At 33.5% G+C, this 15909-nt stretch overlaps 2 protein-coding genes across 3 annotated transcripts; one reads left to right on the plus strand and one right to left on the minus strand.

Moving 5' to 3' along the window:
• Positions 1-4466: 4466 nt before the first annotated feature.
• LOC125860709 (chaperone protein ClpD, chloroplastic) lies at positions 4467-11037 on the plus strand. 2 transcript variants are annotated; one of them, XM_049540718.1, is made up of 12 exons: positions 4467-5462; positions 6069-6226; positions 6299-6531; positions 6675-6783; positions 6857-6987; positions 7455-7556; positions 7636-7917; positions 8027-8130; positions 8251-8545; positions 9778-10011; positions 10129-10365; positions 10540-11037. In XM_049540718.1, exons 1-12 carry the CDS (start codon positions 4777-4779, stop codon positions 10864-10866), a joined length of 2898 nt encoding a protein of 965 aa, XP_049396675.1. In that variant the 5' UTR covers positions 4467-4776; the 3' UTR covers positions 10867-11037. The 2 variants fall into 2 exon arrangements, with proteins under 2 accessions (XP_049396675.1, XP_049396676.1); XM_049540719.1 differs by having other exon boundaries at positions 6302-6531.
• A 368-nt stretch (positions 11038-11405) lies between these two features.
• Positions 11406-15416, minus strand: LOC125860711 (U2 small nuclear ribonucleoprotein A'). Its single transcript, XM_049540720.1, has 8 exons — positions 15166-15416; positions 15014-15054; positions 14799-14928; positions 14498-14703; positions 13251-13421; positions 12335-12385; positions 12029-12202; positions 11406-11712 (listed from the first exon to the last, which is right to left on the minus strand). The coding sequence occupies exons 1-8, from the start codon at positions 15245-15247 to the stop codon at positions 11707-11709; spliced, it is 861 nt and encodes a 286-aa protein (XP_049396677.1). The 5' UTR covers positions 15248-15416; the 3' UTR covers positions 11406-11706.
• Positions 15417-15909: the final 493 nt, after the last annotated feature.

A 15909-nucleotide genomic window follows, 5' to 3' on the forward strand; every position in this document is an offset into this window, starting at 1 on the left:
ATAAATTGTAGTAATATGGGGACTGGGGAGAGAGACATATATGATATTTGAATTTTATTTCACTGATTTTATAGAACAAAAGAAAAAAAAATAAAGAAGAAAACAAATTTCAATAATAATAGTAAATCATGATAAGGAGGAGGAGAGATAAATAAGATTTTCTCTTTTAAAAATTTATAAAAATAGAAGATAAAAAAACTAATTTAAGAAAAAATATTAAATTACAGTAATGATGAGGAGATGAAAGCAATAAATTATAGTAAAGGTAAGAAGAGAGATCAATAAGGTAAAAATATTTATTATAATCATAATATAAGGTGAGTACTATAATTATTTTTAAAATATATTAAATTAGATACTATTTTATAACTTTTTTTGAGTTTTTAAACATAAAATATAAAGAAGAAAAATCTTTAAAAATCAAGAAAAGGAGAAAAAGAATAACTTCTTTTGAGTTTTTTTAACATAAAATATAAAGTAGAAAAATATTTAAAAATCAAGAGATATCTTATTTTTACGGATTAAGAGAATTTTTTTTTTTAAAAAAAGAGATATTTTATGAATAATAACAGTAATATTTAACATCTATGTTTTTCTTCAAATTTTATAAATTAAAAGAAAGAAAAAAAAAAGAAAAAAGAGATTTTTTGTGAATAAGAATAATTAATTAGGATAATAAAGAAGAGAGATAAATATATTTTTTATTATTTATGTATAAAAAAAGAATAGGTTAAGAGATGTACAACCCCAGTTACACAAATAATATAAAGTATTTAAAGAAACTAATTATTTGAGGCACTATATACTTTATCAAAATGCATATAACAAATTTCAGAAAAGTTTTTTAAACAAACTTTATCAGAATGCCCATAGCAATAAAGTTGAGTCCTTTTTATAAGTTTTTTTTTTTAAAAAAGGTTTATCATTATAGCATATGCATACAAAATATATTACTAATTATTTTGAGATGATAAAAATTATCAAATCTTTTTAAGTTATCATGTGCCTTCAAAGCATTAAGATAATCATAGTTTCTAAATTCCTTTTCTTTCAATTTGTAAATCAAATATGAATTTAGTAAATCGCGATAAAAAAAATTTAAGTTAGGAGATTACTTTGAGAAACATAATTTGAATTTACTACATTTGAATTAAAATTAAAATTATTCATTCTACAACGTTTTAGAAGAGTAAAAGAGAATAGTAACAAAAATTAAGCATAATAATAAATTATGATAATAAGGAAGAGAAATGAATAATATTATTATTTTTAGAATCTTTTTTAAAAATAGAAGGTAAAAAAAAAAAAGTTTAAGAAAAAGTGATAAATTGTAGTAATGTGAGGAGAGAGACAATTAAGGTATTTGAATTATTTTTTTACTGATTTTATAGATCAATAAAAAAAAACTTTAAAGAAGAAAATTTTCTTCAATAATAATTATAAATTATGATAATAAAGAGGGGAGATAAATAAGATTTTTCATTTGAAAAATTATAAAACTGTAGAGGGTAAAAAAACTAATTTAAGAAAAAATACTAAATTATAGTAATGATGAGGAGAGATGAAAAAGCAATAAATTGTAGTAATGATAAGAAGATAGATAAATAAGGTAAATATATTTATTATAATCATAATATATGGTGAGTACTATAACTATATTTAACAAAAATTAAATTAGATACTATTTTATAACTTCTTTTGAGGTTTTAAACATAAAATATAAATTAAAAATATTTAAAAGTCAAGAAAAAGAGAAAAAGGATAATTATGACTCTTGATCAAAGAGAAATTTTATTTTTACATATTTTACGGATCAAGAGAAAAAAAATTAAAGAAAAAAAGATAAATTCTTTGAATAATAATAATATTTAAATCTATTTTTTTCTTCAAATTTTATAAATAAAAAGAAAGAAGATAATTAAGGAAAAAGAATGTTTTTGTGAATAAGAATAATTAATAATGATGATAAAGATGAGAGATAAGTAAGATTAATATTTTAAAAAACTATAAAAATAAAATGTAGAAAAAATAATAAATTATAAAAGTAATGATGAGGAGAGATGAAAAAATATTTAATAAATTGTAATAATGGTAAGGAGATAGGTAAATAAAATATTTTAAATATATATTTTTTTTGTGAATATTATAAATCAAAATAAAGAAAAAAATAAAAAATTGACAATAAAGACAAATGATAATCCTGACCAAAGTGAGTTATTACATTTTTCTTTTATCCACCACTTTTATATTTTTCTAAATTGAGATATCAATCTTCAACTATAACTCTAAAATATGTTCAACATATAATTTTTTTTTATACTTATACGTAATGGTTTATTTGTGAAATGAACTCTTTTTATTTCTTTTTAAAAGTCAAACACTTCCTATAATATATTTAATATTGTATTATATATATATATTGTTATTTTAAATTACGGCTATAATCAATAACAAAAAATTCATACTACACCATTATTATTACATTGTTTAAATTGCGATTTAATAATAACTAAAACTTGAAATTCCTATTTGAATTCGAAAACTAAAAACGATCCTTAAAATATTTGATTGAATTTTTTCTCATCGCGCGAAGCGCGAACAAATTCACTAGTTATTAAATAATTAATAAAAACAAAATAATAAGTAATATGATAAAATGAAAGTTAAATAGGAATTTATTTATTGTTTCTTTTTGTCATAAAAAATAAATAAATTTAAGTAGGAATCAAAACAAACATTTCACTTGTAACAATCATTCAAACAAGTTGTTAGTGGTGTGCCACGTCAAACTCAAAATTAACCCTTTTCATTCATGCATCTTGCTTACGTTTTTGTTTGACTTGATCAAGTGAAAAGAAACAACTCTTTTCTTTGGCTCATGGTGGACTTATAATGGGATGACACATAGGATGGAAAGAGTGATCTTTGGGAAAGAGGATTTGACATAAAAAATTAGGAATTACATACGTACCTTATTTATTTTGAAAGAGTATTTTAAGAGTTTAAGTACTTGAACTATTCAATACACCTGTAATGGAAGTTATGCCTAATTTAATCTAAAGTAAACATGTTACTTATCCAAAATAATAAAATTAAGAAACAGAAACTCAGTATTTTGGAAAAGTTTTATTAATTTATAAGAAGTACGTACGTAAACAGGAAAACAATAAACCTTAAAAAATTATTTTTTAAAATGTGTATAGAGAAATAAAAATGGACATATTTTGTCCGCAAGCGAAAGCCTCTGGAAAATGGGAATTTCTATTTTTTGATTAATAAGGAAAGAAGCCATCCTTTCCGTAAGCTTCTTTTTCTCCTGCCTTGTGTCCAAAGAATTGCGTGCTCCTACTGGATTCTATTATTACTTAATTATATCTCCATCCCTATTCACACACACACACCCCACCCCTGGGGACCTCAGGCTGGATTAGGCATCATAATTGTAGTTTTTAAAAATAATAACATTAATACAAATATTGAGAAGTAAACAACACTCAACTATTCAATAACGAATATAGTCAATATGTTTGCAAGTTAACTCCATCAAAAATAAGTTATAAGTAAAGTGTGAAACATAAATATGCTTTTTTAATTTTGTCTTAATTGACATCTTCTTCAAATCTAAATATGTTTAAGTAGAAATTTAAATTTGTGTAGAGTTGAACAAGTAGATATTCACATCTTACATGATAATTCATGTTCTACACGTATCCTAGGTATGTGTTCGTCAATTTGTTCAACTTTATACAAATTTAAGTGTATTTATATCCAACCAAAAGTTGGAGGGCATAAATATCAACTGATTTCAAAGTATATATTAATATATTAACTTAATTAACAAAAAATGTTATTGATAATATAAAAGTCTAAAATTTACTTAGTATATACGTTTCAATTATTATATATTGTGTGAGTTGTATAGTGTAATATTATATATTATTACAAAAATAAGGGAAAATGCATAAGTACCCCCAATCTATGTCCAAAATCCCTGAGATACACCTAACCTTTACTAATGTCCTATTATCCCCGAACTTATTTTTTAATTAATTTTCTATCCCTTTTCGGTCTACGTGGCACTATCCTTGAAAATATTGTCAACATGCACTGGGCCCACAAGATAGTGACACGTAGGCCGAAAAGGGGTAGAAAATTATATATAGAATAAGTTTGGGGGAATAGGACCTTAGTAAAGGTTAGGTGTGTCTCAGGGATTTTGAGCATATGCTGAGGGTACTTATGCATTTTCCCCAAAAATAATACTATTATCATTTTTTTTTATTTCTCACCCGGTGTTTGAAATTCATATTAAAGCTCTGATTAAATTTGAATCACACACTACAGACTCCATTCGGAGATGACGCTCTCAACATAATTTTCCCCATACCAGGTCTCTAAACAGGAAAATACAATTTGTTCTCTTATTTTTTTTAAAAAAGACAGGTTTTGGCATGTTAAGAGAAAAGTCATTTTTTCTGGGCACAGACTCTTTTGAACACAAATTTAACACATTTTCTCCCCTTTTTTTCCACCAAAAAAACTTGCCTTTAACGTGTTGTCTTCTCCAATCTCTAATTCCAACTTTTCCTCGAAAGAAATTTAACACAATTTTTCTTATATATATAAATTACTATACAGTTTGTAAATCCTTATAAAAAGTACTTCATCTTCCCCTTTTGACTTTCCATTCTTCATCTTCTTCTTTTTTTCTTTTTTTGTGTGTTGATTTTTAGTTGTAATTTATATTTACCTGAAGAATTTTGTGGGTGTTCTTCAATGGAGTTATCGTGTTCTTCTCCACTTTCTGTCAACTCTACTATCAGCTTCAACCGCTTTGGTTCTGTGTACCCTTATAGGAGATGTCAAAGTGTTCTCTCCCTTTTTCCATATTGTCCTCCTTCTTCTTCTCATGTTGCTACCACAGCTACTGCTTCTGCTGCTTGTAGTACTAGCAGTTCTACTTCGACCCTTTTTGGGATTTCCCTTTCTCATCGACCCAGCAGCTCTGTTTCTCGTAAAATCAAGCGTTCTTTGTATATTGTATCTGGGGTGTTCGAGAGATTTACCGAGAGATCGATTAAAGCTGTGATGTTCTCCCAGAAGGAAGCAAAGGCTTTGGGTAAAGATATGGTGAACACCCAACACCTTTTACTTGGTCTTATCGCGGAGGATCGGAGTCCTGGTGGGTTTCTTGGTTCTCGGATAACTATTGATAAGGCCCGTGAAGCTGTTCGGAGCATATGGCTTGGAGACTCAGAGGACGATACAGAAAAATTGGGTTCTCAGGACTCCGCTTCTGCTACCTCAGCTACTGATGTGGCCTTTTCTTCAAGTACCAAGCGGGTTTTTGAGGCTGCGGTTGAGTATTCAAGGACCATGGGGTATAATTATATTGCTCCTGAGCATATTGCTATTGGTTTGTTTACTGTTGATGATGGCAGCGCTGGTCGTGTGCTCAAGAGGTATTACTTGTAGTCGCTTAAAGAAATCCTTTTTATTACCATCTAGTAATTTTGTTTTCTGTATATGAACTGTTCGTTTTTTGATTGAGCAAGCAATAGTGGATGAGGAGACTATGTAAGAACAAAAGTAGTATGCTTTTTGATCAGCAAAAACGTCTTGGGATCACGACTAGATTAGCTAATGCTGCTTATTTTGAGATCCAAAATAGCTTCTAAATTTGAGGAACAGAAGGTTGTCTGTGACTGTTTAATAGGAATCAAACAACTTGTAGTACCATACTAGGAATGGAGTTAGGAGATTCGGTAGAAAGTCGTCCTTAACTCATCTATTCTTGCTTGCCATATTTTACATTCTGGATACACTTCCATTTAGTGCTGTTCTGGCTCCCAAGGTATAGAAGATACCAGAGAGAGATGAGAATGCATACTGATTTCTTGTGTGTTGTAAAATTTATATTCTACAATGCAATCAGCTTGGTCAATATTCCTCTTTACCTTCCTGATTGAGTGTAATATGCACTGTCTTGCAATATGATTTATCTTTCTGTCGTCTTCACACGTAACGCATATAAGAATTGCATGAAGGGTAGACTGACCTAATTTCAGGTTAGGAGCAAATGTAAATCGTCTGGCAGCTGAAGCAGTTTCCAGGCTTCAAGGAGAGCTTGCTAAAGATGGTAGAGACCCAATTTCGTTCAAAAGATCACGTGAGAAATCCTTTCCTGGAAAAATAACTATTGACAGATCTGCTGAGAAAGCAAACGGTACGGCCAATTCCTCTCACTTCTTGATAGTGTTTGTTTTGGCATACTATCTCAAATGAGTTTTGTTTCCAGCAGAGAAAAATGCTCTGGAGCAATTTTGTGTAGATCTTACTGCCCGTGCAAGTGAGGGCCTTATAGACCCAGTAATTGGTAGGGAGACTGAAGTTCAGAGAATGATCGAGATACTCTGCCGTCGAACCAAAAACAATCCTATTCTGCTTGGTCAAGCTGGAGTTGGGAAAACAGCGATAGCTGAAGGGCTTGCAATAAACATTGCTGAGGGAAATATTCCTGCATTCTTAATGGTGAGCTTTGCAATGAATTCATTTTCTGATTTTCCCTTTTTGGGATTCTTTGACCCATTTAGCCATCTAATATGCATCTCCTATATTCTTGTTCCACTAGCTGCTGCATCAACTTAACTAGTGGTTTTCTGCTATGTGCACAGAAAAAACGGGTAATGTCTTTAGACATTGGCCTATTGATTTCAGGTGCAAAGGAAAGGGGTGAACTAGAGGCGCGTGTGACTACATTAATTAAGGATGTAAAAGAGTCAGGTGAGCATAGAATGGAAGTAAAATTTGGTTAAATTCTTTGGTCATTGGCTAAGCCTAGTGACATAATTTGCAGGCCATATCATTCTATTCATAGATGAGGTCCACACCCTTGTTGGTGCTGGCACAGTTGGACGGGGAAATAAGGGCTCTGGTCTTGACATTGCTAATTTGCTAAAACCAACACTTGGCCGTGGTGAACTGCAGGTAATTCCTATTCTGGTTCCCTGCATTACTCTATGCAGTTCATTAAGGTGGGCTTCCATTCTTAGACGTAAAAACTGTAATATACTTGTCATATAAACTATTGGTTAATCTGTAGATAGGTGAAGAAGGTTCACCATTGGTGCATGCATAGTTCCTTCAGCAATGATGAATTAAATTTTTGGGCGTTGGTTGGTGTAACTCAACTGTATTCTTTGAGAATATGGTTTTTTATCCTCTTGTTGTCCCTTGACCTGCTTGTTCTTTAAGGTTCCTATCAAATATAAGTTTCTCTTTCAACATTAAATTTACAAAACAGAGAAAAAGATCCTGCTGAAAAAACACTGGTTATCCTTTTACACTCGTATGTCTTAATATGTGTGTTATACGTCTATGTATGTTGTCCATCTATGCATATCCTTTGATGTTTAAAATCTGGATTTTGTGCATAAAATTTTTTCATGTAACAGTGTATTGCATCGACGACCATGGATGAGTTCAGATTGCATATTGAGAAAGACAAGGCCTTTGCCCGAAGGTTCCAGCCCATCTTGATTAATGAACCAAGTCAGGTGAATAATACTCTATGCTATGTATGCTTAAGTGAGTATGTAATGTCCTAACAGATATTCCTCTGCCTAAATTATATAGGCGGATGCTGTCCAGATACTGTTGGGGTTGCGTGAAAAATATGAGTCACATCATAAGTGTAGGTACAGTCTGGAAGCCATAAATGCTGCTGTGGAACTATCATCAAGATATATACCGGATAGGTATCTTCCTGACAAAGCTATTGATCTTATTGACGAGGCTGGTAGTAAATCTCGTATGCAAGCTCACAAAAGAAGAAAGGAACAGCAGATATCTGTACTTTCACAATCACCAAGTGATTATTGGCAGGAAATTAGAGCTGTTCAAACCATGCATGAAGTGGTAACTATACTTAAATGTTACACAATATCTCTAGATTTTGCATGTCGTTAAAAGATTGTACTTCCTTATGTTGTCTAAATACAAGAACCTGTGCCCACTCTACTAACAGATCCTGGCAAGCAAGCTGACTGGAAATGATGATGTGTCTCGTTTGGATGATGACAGTGAACTTCATTTGCAGCCAGCTTCGTCTTCTACATCTGATGAACATGAGTACGTATCTGCTTCCATGTTCCACAAAGGGCATTATAATAGAACAAAGATTGTCAGAACTCAGAAATCATAAATTTAAATCAGAAGTAAATTAACTTAAATTCTTTGATCTTATTCTAGACCCCCATTAGTTGGACCTGAGGAAATAGCAGCAGTTGCTTCACTCTGGACAGGCATTCCCCTTAAGCAGCTTACTGTTGATGAAAGAATGCTTCTGGTTGGTCTCGATGAGCAGCTTAAGAAAAGGGTTGTTGGTCAGGATGAGGCTGTTACATCTATTTGTCGGGCTGTTAAGAGATCCAGAACTGGCCTCAAACACCCAAATAGACCAATTTCGGCAATGCTCTTCTGTGGTCCTACTGGAGTTGGAAAATCTGAACTGGCTAAAGCTTTGGCAGCATCTTATTTTGGTTCTGTAAGTATTAATAAAATAAATTGTTTCGCATTAGTCATCAAAAATACATGTCTCTAGATTAAACAATTGAGTAGAAATATAAACCTGCATAATTGAAATTGCTTCCCCATAATTTTGGTCATCTAAATGTAGAACTATTGATCAGGATTCCTGGCTTCATAATTTGGGTAACAAAGTCTACCTTTATTAGTTTGTCTGAATTTGAGAAGAATAATTTAAGATAAGAAATCTGCTTCGATCTTTCATTCTAGATGCCTTAGTTTTCACCAGACAGTCACCAAGTTTTTGCCACTGAAGTTATTATTGTCCAAAAAGTTGCAGTCCAGCCACTTCTGTAGCAATGGATATAGGTAATGATGATAGCAGTAGTGTTCTTTAGGACCTTTTTGATGCTGATGGATTTTCTAGGTTTCTGGTAGTAGTGGTTATTTGTGTAACAAAGTATTAAACTATGATAGTATGATCTGGTGATTGTGTTTTAGCTGGTCCTGGACACACAAAGTAATAAAGAAAGAGAGAGGGAAAGGGTGCCGAAGGCCGTGCTGTGTGGCCATTCTAGGTTTCTTTGGCTATTATGTGAAGTGTTGAAGACCCCACCAATTAATGTTGTTGCAGTACTTCAAGTTTAGACATACTAGTGGCTCTATTACTGGATTATTTCAAATCTCTTTTTCCATTGCCAGGATCAGATTATTCCTTCAGCCATTTCAATAATGAAATGAAGAATAACATTTTTTATGTATCTGAAAAATTCCCTACATTAACTAGATCCTTGCATCCCCCTCACTGATCCCATAAGAAAGAACCTAAGAAGTCTTTAATCACCTAATCTGTCAAAAAATAAATCAAAATTACTGAATGTGCTCAAGTGTACATGTGCTTTTAATCTTTTCATTACTTTGAATTTGAATCTCTTGGTTCTAGATGGTTTGTGACTTTAGTGCAAAGATTGAATCAAATAAATTCATCCGAAATTGGGGATAAGATTTCATCAAGAAGAATTTCATCATCGAGAATTGTACATCTACTTTTTTTAGTTTATCATCAGATTGCTAGAGTAATATTTGTTTTCTTTTGTTTTGTTCTGTTTTAAGGATCACTTGGTTTTGTGGGTTTTTATTTTTTGATGACCGTGGCTGTTCGGGCTAGCTTTCGCGCACCTCGACTAATTCCACGGGATACTTGTTTTTTTTGGATTCGATGTACTCACTGTATCTTTTGGTGTTGCCCAGGAATCTGCCATGCTAAGATTGGATATGAGTGAATACATGGAGCGGCATACTGTGAGCAAGTTAATTGGATCGCCTCCCGGTTATGTAGGCTATGGAGAAGGAGGGACTCTTACTGAAGCTATCCGAAGAAAGCCCTTCACTGTAGTGCTGCTAGATGAGATTGAAAAGGCTCATCCCGACATATTCAATATTCTCCTTCAGTTGTTTGAAGATGGTCACCTAACAGACTCTCAGGTTTGATTTTAAATATTCCACGAGATAGATTGTAAAACTTGTCTCGAATAAATTTAACTGAAGAATTTATTTATCCTTGGATCTTGGCATTGCTAATTATGGAACTTGATTCAACAGGGAAGAAGAGTGTCATTTAAGAACGCCTTGATAGTTATGACTTCTAATGTGGGTTCGACAGCCATTGTAAAGGGTAGACAGAATACTATCGGCTTCTTGCTTGCTGACGATGAGTCAGCCGCCTCCTATGCTGGTATGAAAGCAATAGTGATGGAGGAGCTCAAAACATACTTCCGTCCAGAGTTACTGAATAGGATAGATGAAGTGGTGGTATTCCGTCCACTAGAGAAGCCTCAGGTTCGTATAATATACCTCTGCATCTTGTAACCTATTTGATGACCTCTAGTTTGATTCAAGAAGTTGCTTTGATCTGAGAACTGAAATGGACCATAGGGTGATATTTTATTCTGGCACAAATCTTGAGAAAGCAATTGGCTACTGTGAGTAACTGCTTTGTATTTTTTGTTTCAGATGCTCGAGATACTGAACCTGATGTTGCAGGAGGTAAGAGCTAGGCTTGTTTCATTAGGAATAAGTTTGGAGGTATCAGAAGCAGTAATGGACCTAATATGCCAACAAGGATTTGACAGAAACTATGGTGCACGCCCTCTGAGGAGGGCTGTTACTCAAATGGTTGAAGATCTCCTGTGTGAATCTGTACTTTCTGGGGATTTCAAGCCTGGTGATGTTGCTATGATCCATTTAGATGAATCTGGAAATCCTGTTGTCATTAACCAGTCAAGCGAGAGTGTGCAATTGTCTGATACGAATGGAAATCCAGTTGTCACCAACAGGTGAAGCCAGCGTATCCATTTATCTGATACATCTATACTGTAATGTAAGGTAATAACAACACGATATAGCTCACTGTATATGAGTAATTTTTTTGTATAGTTTTAGATATAGTCCATTCATACATGTAAAGACATGCCACAGAATTCTTTCAACAATGTATAAACCCTTATGATCCTTGTATAATATTGATGATCATGTATTTAACCTACACAATCTATTCTACTAAAAGATAGAGAAGCTAACCATAGTGCACCTTATTTTGTCAAATCTATTTTATGAAGATATACATTTGTTAATAATGTGAAATTGTGAACATGAAGCTTCAACCAAGATGGCTTTGGTTGTCGATATTCTATCTATTAAGTTGCGGACATCACCAACTTTGACAGAATGACAATAAATGCCAACCCTTTGTTTTTGGGGTGTTCAGTACAACTTTTGACACTAATTCAGCTCGTCACCTGATGTTTGAAGCTATGATTTGATAAATTTAGCAGATATGTATAGACTTTCATTCAGTTCATCAGATGTAAGAGAATAAATAAAAAGACAAGGCTTACCAAACTTTTTTTTTTGTTTAATACAACTTTTGACACACTAATTCAGCTTGTCACCTGATGCTTTCAAGCTACGATTTGCTAAACTTGGCAGCTACTTAGTCTTTTAGAATCAAAATGCAAGAAAAGGTCTTAGTACACAGCAGAATACAATGGCTTCAGTTACATCGATTAACTAATCCCCTCACTTCAAAAAGAAGCGCTCCTCATACACGGATAACAGTGCATGACTGAATGTACTGGCTTTTGAATGTCTAACTCAATTACACATGATAACCCAAGGTGTCTACTCCTGAAAAAGAGAAGCAGGAAGAGGAAATCAGGTGACAAGACAATACAATGAAGTTTTCTGAAATACAGAGTGAGTCAAAAGGGCAATATACAATTAGACAAGTCTACTATCGCAATTAGGAACGGTTCTCATAACCCTGGCACAGTGCTCCAAATTTTAAGCATGCAACAGTTATGTAACTATGTTATGACCCCAATGATATTCTTCTTCTTGTAAGCTAATGCAAATATAAACCCAGCAAACTTAAACAAGAGGAAGTACAACATAAGAGAAGAGAAGACATAGTCATTAAATTTTTATTTAGAGTAATTTCTACCTGCTCCATATCTGTAGGACCATCAGGTTTCTGTTCAGGTACATTTTCCTCCGCCTTGTTAGCTTTATCATCGCTATCTGTTACCATCTTGTCTTCTTTGGCATCTTCTTTTTTAGCAGAAACATCATGATCACCAATATTTAAATCTGCAGGAAGCAGGCCCGACTTCAATGCCTGCACAGTTTTACACATCATCATAAGTAACACAAAACATGCCAGAAAAAGAAAGGGAATCTGAGCAAAGTCTTCATAAGGGGGAAAATGACAAAAACACTAATTTCAGTAAATCAAAACTTTATGCATCACCTGTTCAAGTCTAGCCACCTCCTCAAGAGTTTGGGAATTCACAATGGCAGCCTGCACATGCAAAAAAAAATACAATTAAGTCAACCAGCAAAAGGAAAAAACTGTTCTATTCATTTCTGGAGTGGTCTCTTTTACACAAATCCGTGACAGGAGAGGCGTTCAGCATGCTTCAATTTACCAGGTACAATTCCATAATTAGACCAAATTTACCATTAATGAGAAAAGCTTAGTGCATTAAGCCCAATACGTATAAGCTCCTTCTAGCCTCTCTTTGGCAACGGTTCATTGACATAAGCAAGAAATTCAGTGGACATAGGGTACTCCTATTAGCATAAAAAGCTACCTATTTGACTCTGACCGACAAGTCACTGCAAGAAATGTCTAAGAGTCTGATGACTTTTCTTTAAAAAAATGAAATATATAGCCTCCATCCACAGAAGATACTGTGCTTCTATGATACAATATGTAGCTTTTCTTAATAATTGTTCTGCTCTATATAACCTATCATGAAGATAGCTTTTGTTAACCAGTGTCTTCTAAAAAAATATTTCATTTTATGTTTGGTTGTGTTGCTGAAACTAGTTGATTTGTAAGCTTTAGAAGGGCAGAAACTTGTTTCATCGATCAGAACAAGTGTTATTTTTTTTTGGTGGCGGTGGTGGTGATTGTCACTTGCAGCTGAAGGCTAGCCAAAAACACAAAACAGAAACATAAAGCAGATATTGAGTAGTTGACTTCTTGTGCAGAGACAGTGAATAGGTTGGTCCTATCCATATTTCATACGACGAACAGCCCTCATCATATAGACACACGTATCCAAACAATCTGTTCCACCATCCTAATTCTTAGAAAGCATCCGAGAAGAGGAAGAAAGAACGGGTAAAAAGAAACAGTAACTGATAACTGAATATTGTACCTTAATTGCTATTATTTGCTCAGGTGTTGGAGCAACTGGCTTAGATGCTTGAGCTTCCTTTGGTTCCTCAGCAGGCACCGCAACCTCAACAGGTACAGTCTTCACTGATTCCTTTTTGACCTGCTCTTCAGCTTCTTGTGATGCAAATAATTTACTTGCTTCCAATCTCTCCTATAGCAACGAAGTTAGATGTGACAGCTCAATATGCAGCAGTTTAAAGTACAAAAGCAAGGTTTGATTACCACACTTTAAGACAAACTTAAAGAACATGCCCTAGAAATTCTAGCATGAAGATAGAAACACCTAGTAACTATAGAACATCAGTGAGTGGAGAGATGAGCAAGCATAGATTTTTGCTGGAGAAAATAGTTGTATGTTTATATAGAGAAGTTAAAGAGTGTATATTAGTAACATTATACATGTCGACATTGTGTGTCAAATCCCAGAATATCTCAAAAAAAAACACTTAATCATTAGCAATCTCATAAAGCAAACAACAACAGATTAAATTCAAGACAAGCAAGCAAGACTGTTCTAACGATACATTTAAGTTTTGTAAAGAAATGGATCTTGGACCTAACTCAACCCCAAAAGCTAGCTCAAGAGGTGAGGATTGTCCAAGACCATATACCAATTTTGCCTACCACCACCGATGTGGGACTTAACAAGTTCTAGTAATAGTCATTGTACTTACATCTATATGTGGAGAGCTAGTCATGTCCTCTGCTTTAAGATAAATTACAAGCTTTTTAAAATGATAAATTTCATATTAAGAAGGCCAAATACATAGACAGCACTATTCAAGGAGACCTGCAATATGTTTCATTTAGGCACAACTTATCTTGAGGTTTGACCTGTTCAAGGAGGTAATGTCTATCATCTCCATTTCCATTTAAAATTCTAGCAAACAGATTTACAAGGTCTGTCATTCATCTATGTATGCAACTACTTCAGACAACATACCGAACACCTCCAACTTAATTGACGGAGCCTTTGCAAACAAAGAAGAAAAGGCAAGTAACCTTCTTCAAGATTGGGAACCCATTCAATGTTTCTTTTTTAATTCGACTGCAAGATATGTAATTAATTTTATACAATTTCTTGCATTTTGAGCAAATTCTGGATGGCACCTAGTTCAATCCAAATAGAAAGACAAAGTTAACTAAAACCACAAGCTGAACTACGAACATCTTTGAAGAGTTCCAACATCATTTAATTGAAGAGGTGGAAGGAATGAGCAAACCAACCTTTTGTTTGACTTTCCTGAAATCCAGCAAACGCAAGGACTTCAACTTGTGAATGACATAAAGGCGATAATTTGGTCTCTTTGTGATATTGTTCTCAAGAAGACTAAGAAACTTCAGCTTTGGGAGAGACGCAAGCGGGTCAATTTCAACCAAATTCGTAAGTCTGTTGCTAGTAATAATCAAAGTATGCAATTTTGGCAGAAACTCTGCAACATCACGAAAAAAAAAAAAAAACACGAACAAATGCCTCGTTAATAGACGTATGATTAAAGTGCAATACTTTAACTGTCTAATATCTCACCTCCAATGTTAGGGTTGATACGCGTAATTCTATTGTTGTTCATTAGTAAAGTTCCGAGTCGATTCAGGTATGGAAAATTCTCGAGTTTAACAATCTCATTATCAGATAAATCAATCGTGTCAAACTGATCCTGTAACCAAAATATAAAACTTCAAAAACTACTTCCCGATAACTAAAAATCTTAAAGTTGAAAAATTAAAATAGAAAAAACTGACCTCGGTAGCACCTAAGTTCTCAATGACCGGAATCTTATTGCCTGTGCATAATAACATAGTAAAATGAGACATTAAGCTTCTCCATTCAAGAGTTATGCATAGAACTATGTATTGAAGTTGAAAACAGAAAATATTAGGGTTGAAGAAAAAACCTCGAAGATCTAACTCGCGTTCGCGAATGGCATTGAAGAAGTGAGGGCTTTTCCAAATCAGGTCCGCCGTTAACCTCACCATTTTTGTGTCACTTCTTCTCTTTTGCAGCTCTTAGTAGCCGATACAAGAAAAACCCCAAAGTGCATAAAGGTTTATGAAAGCCCGGTTCTGTATACCGGAGAAAAACTAGAGTACGTTTACGATATTGCCCTTGGTCGGGCTGCGTCTCGTTTGGCACTCTATTTTAATTCTCTCTATTTCCGAAAAGCTGCAAAAACTCAATTGAATAGTGGATTACTGTATTTTATACTCCCTTTATTATATATTAACTGAATTTTTAGTGTTTTTTCTATTGCTCAAAATTATTGAATTGTTCAAAATTTAAAATGAGGATGTTTGAATCCTTTTCCATATTTATCCTTGGGAAAAAGGATAAATATACCTCTCGAACTATCGTAAATGGTTAGCAAATACCCTTCGTCATATTTTTGGGACATTAATGCCCCTGCCGTCCAAAAATTAGAGCATATATACCATTTATACTAACGGACATACACGTGCTACAATCTTATCCACCGATCCGATATTTATTAAATATCAGACTTATTGATAAGATTGCGCCACGTGTCCCTATTTTGTCTTCCGTTAGAGTGAAGGGCATATATGCTCTAGTTTTTGGACGACAGGGGCACCAATGTCCCAAAAGTATAACGGAAGGTATCTGCATACCATTTATGATAGTT

This window comes from Solanum stenotomum, chromosome 3 (assembly GCF_019186545.1).
Source record: "Solanum stenotomum isolate F172 chromosome 3, ASM1918654v1, whole genome shotgun sequence".
NCBI classification, from domain to species: Eukaryota; Viridiplantae; Streptophyta; class Magnoliopsida; order Solanales; family Solanaceae; genus Solanum; species Solanum stenotomum.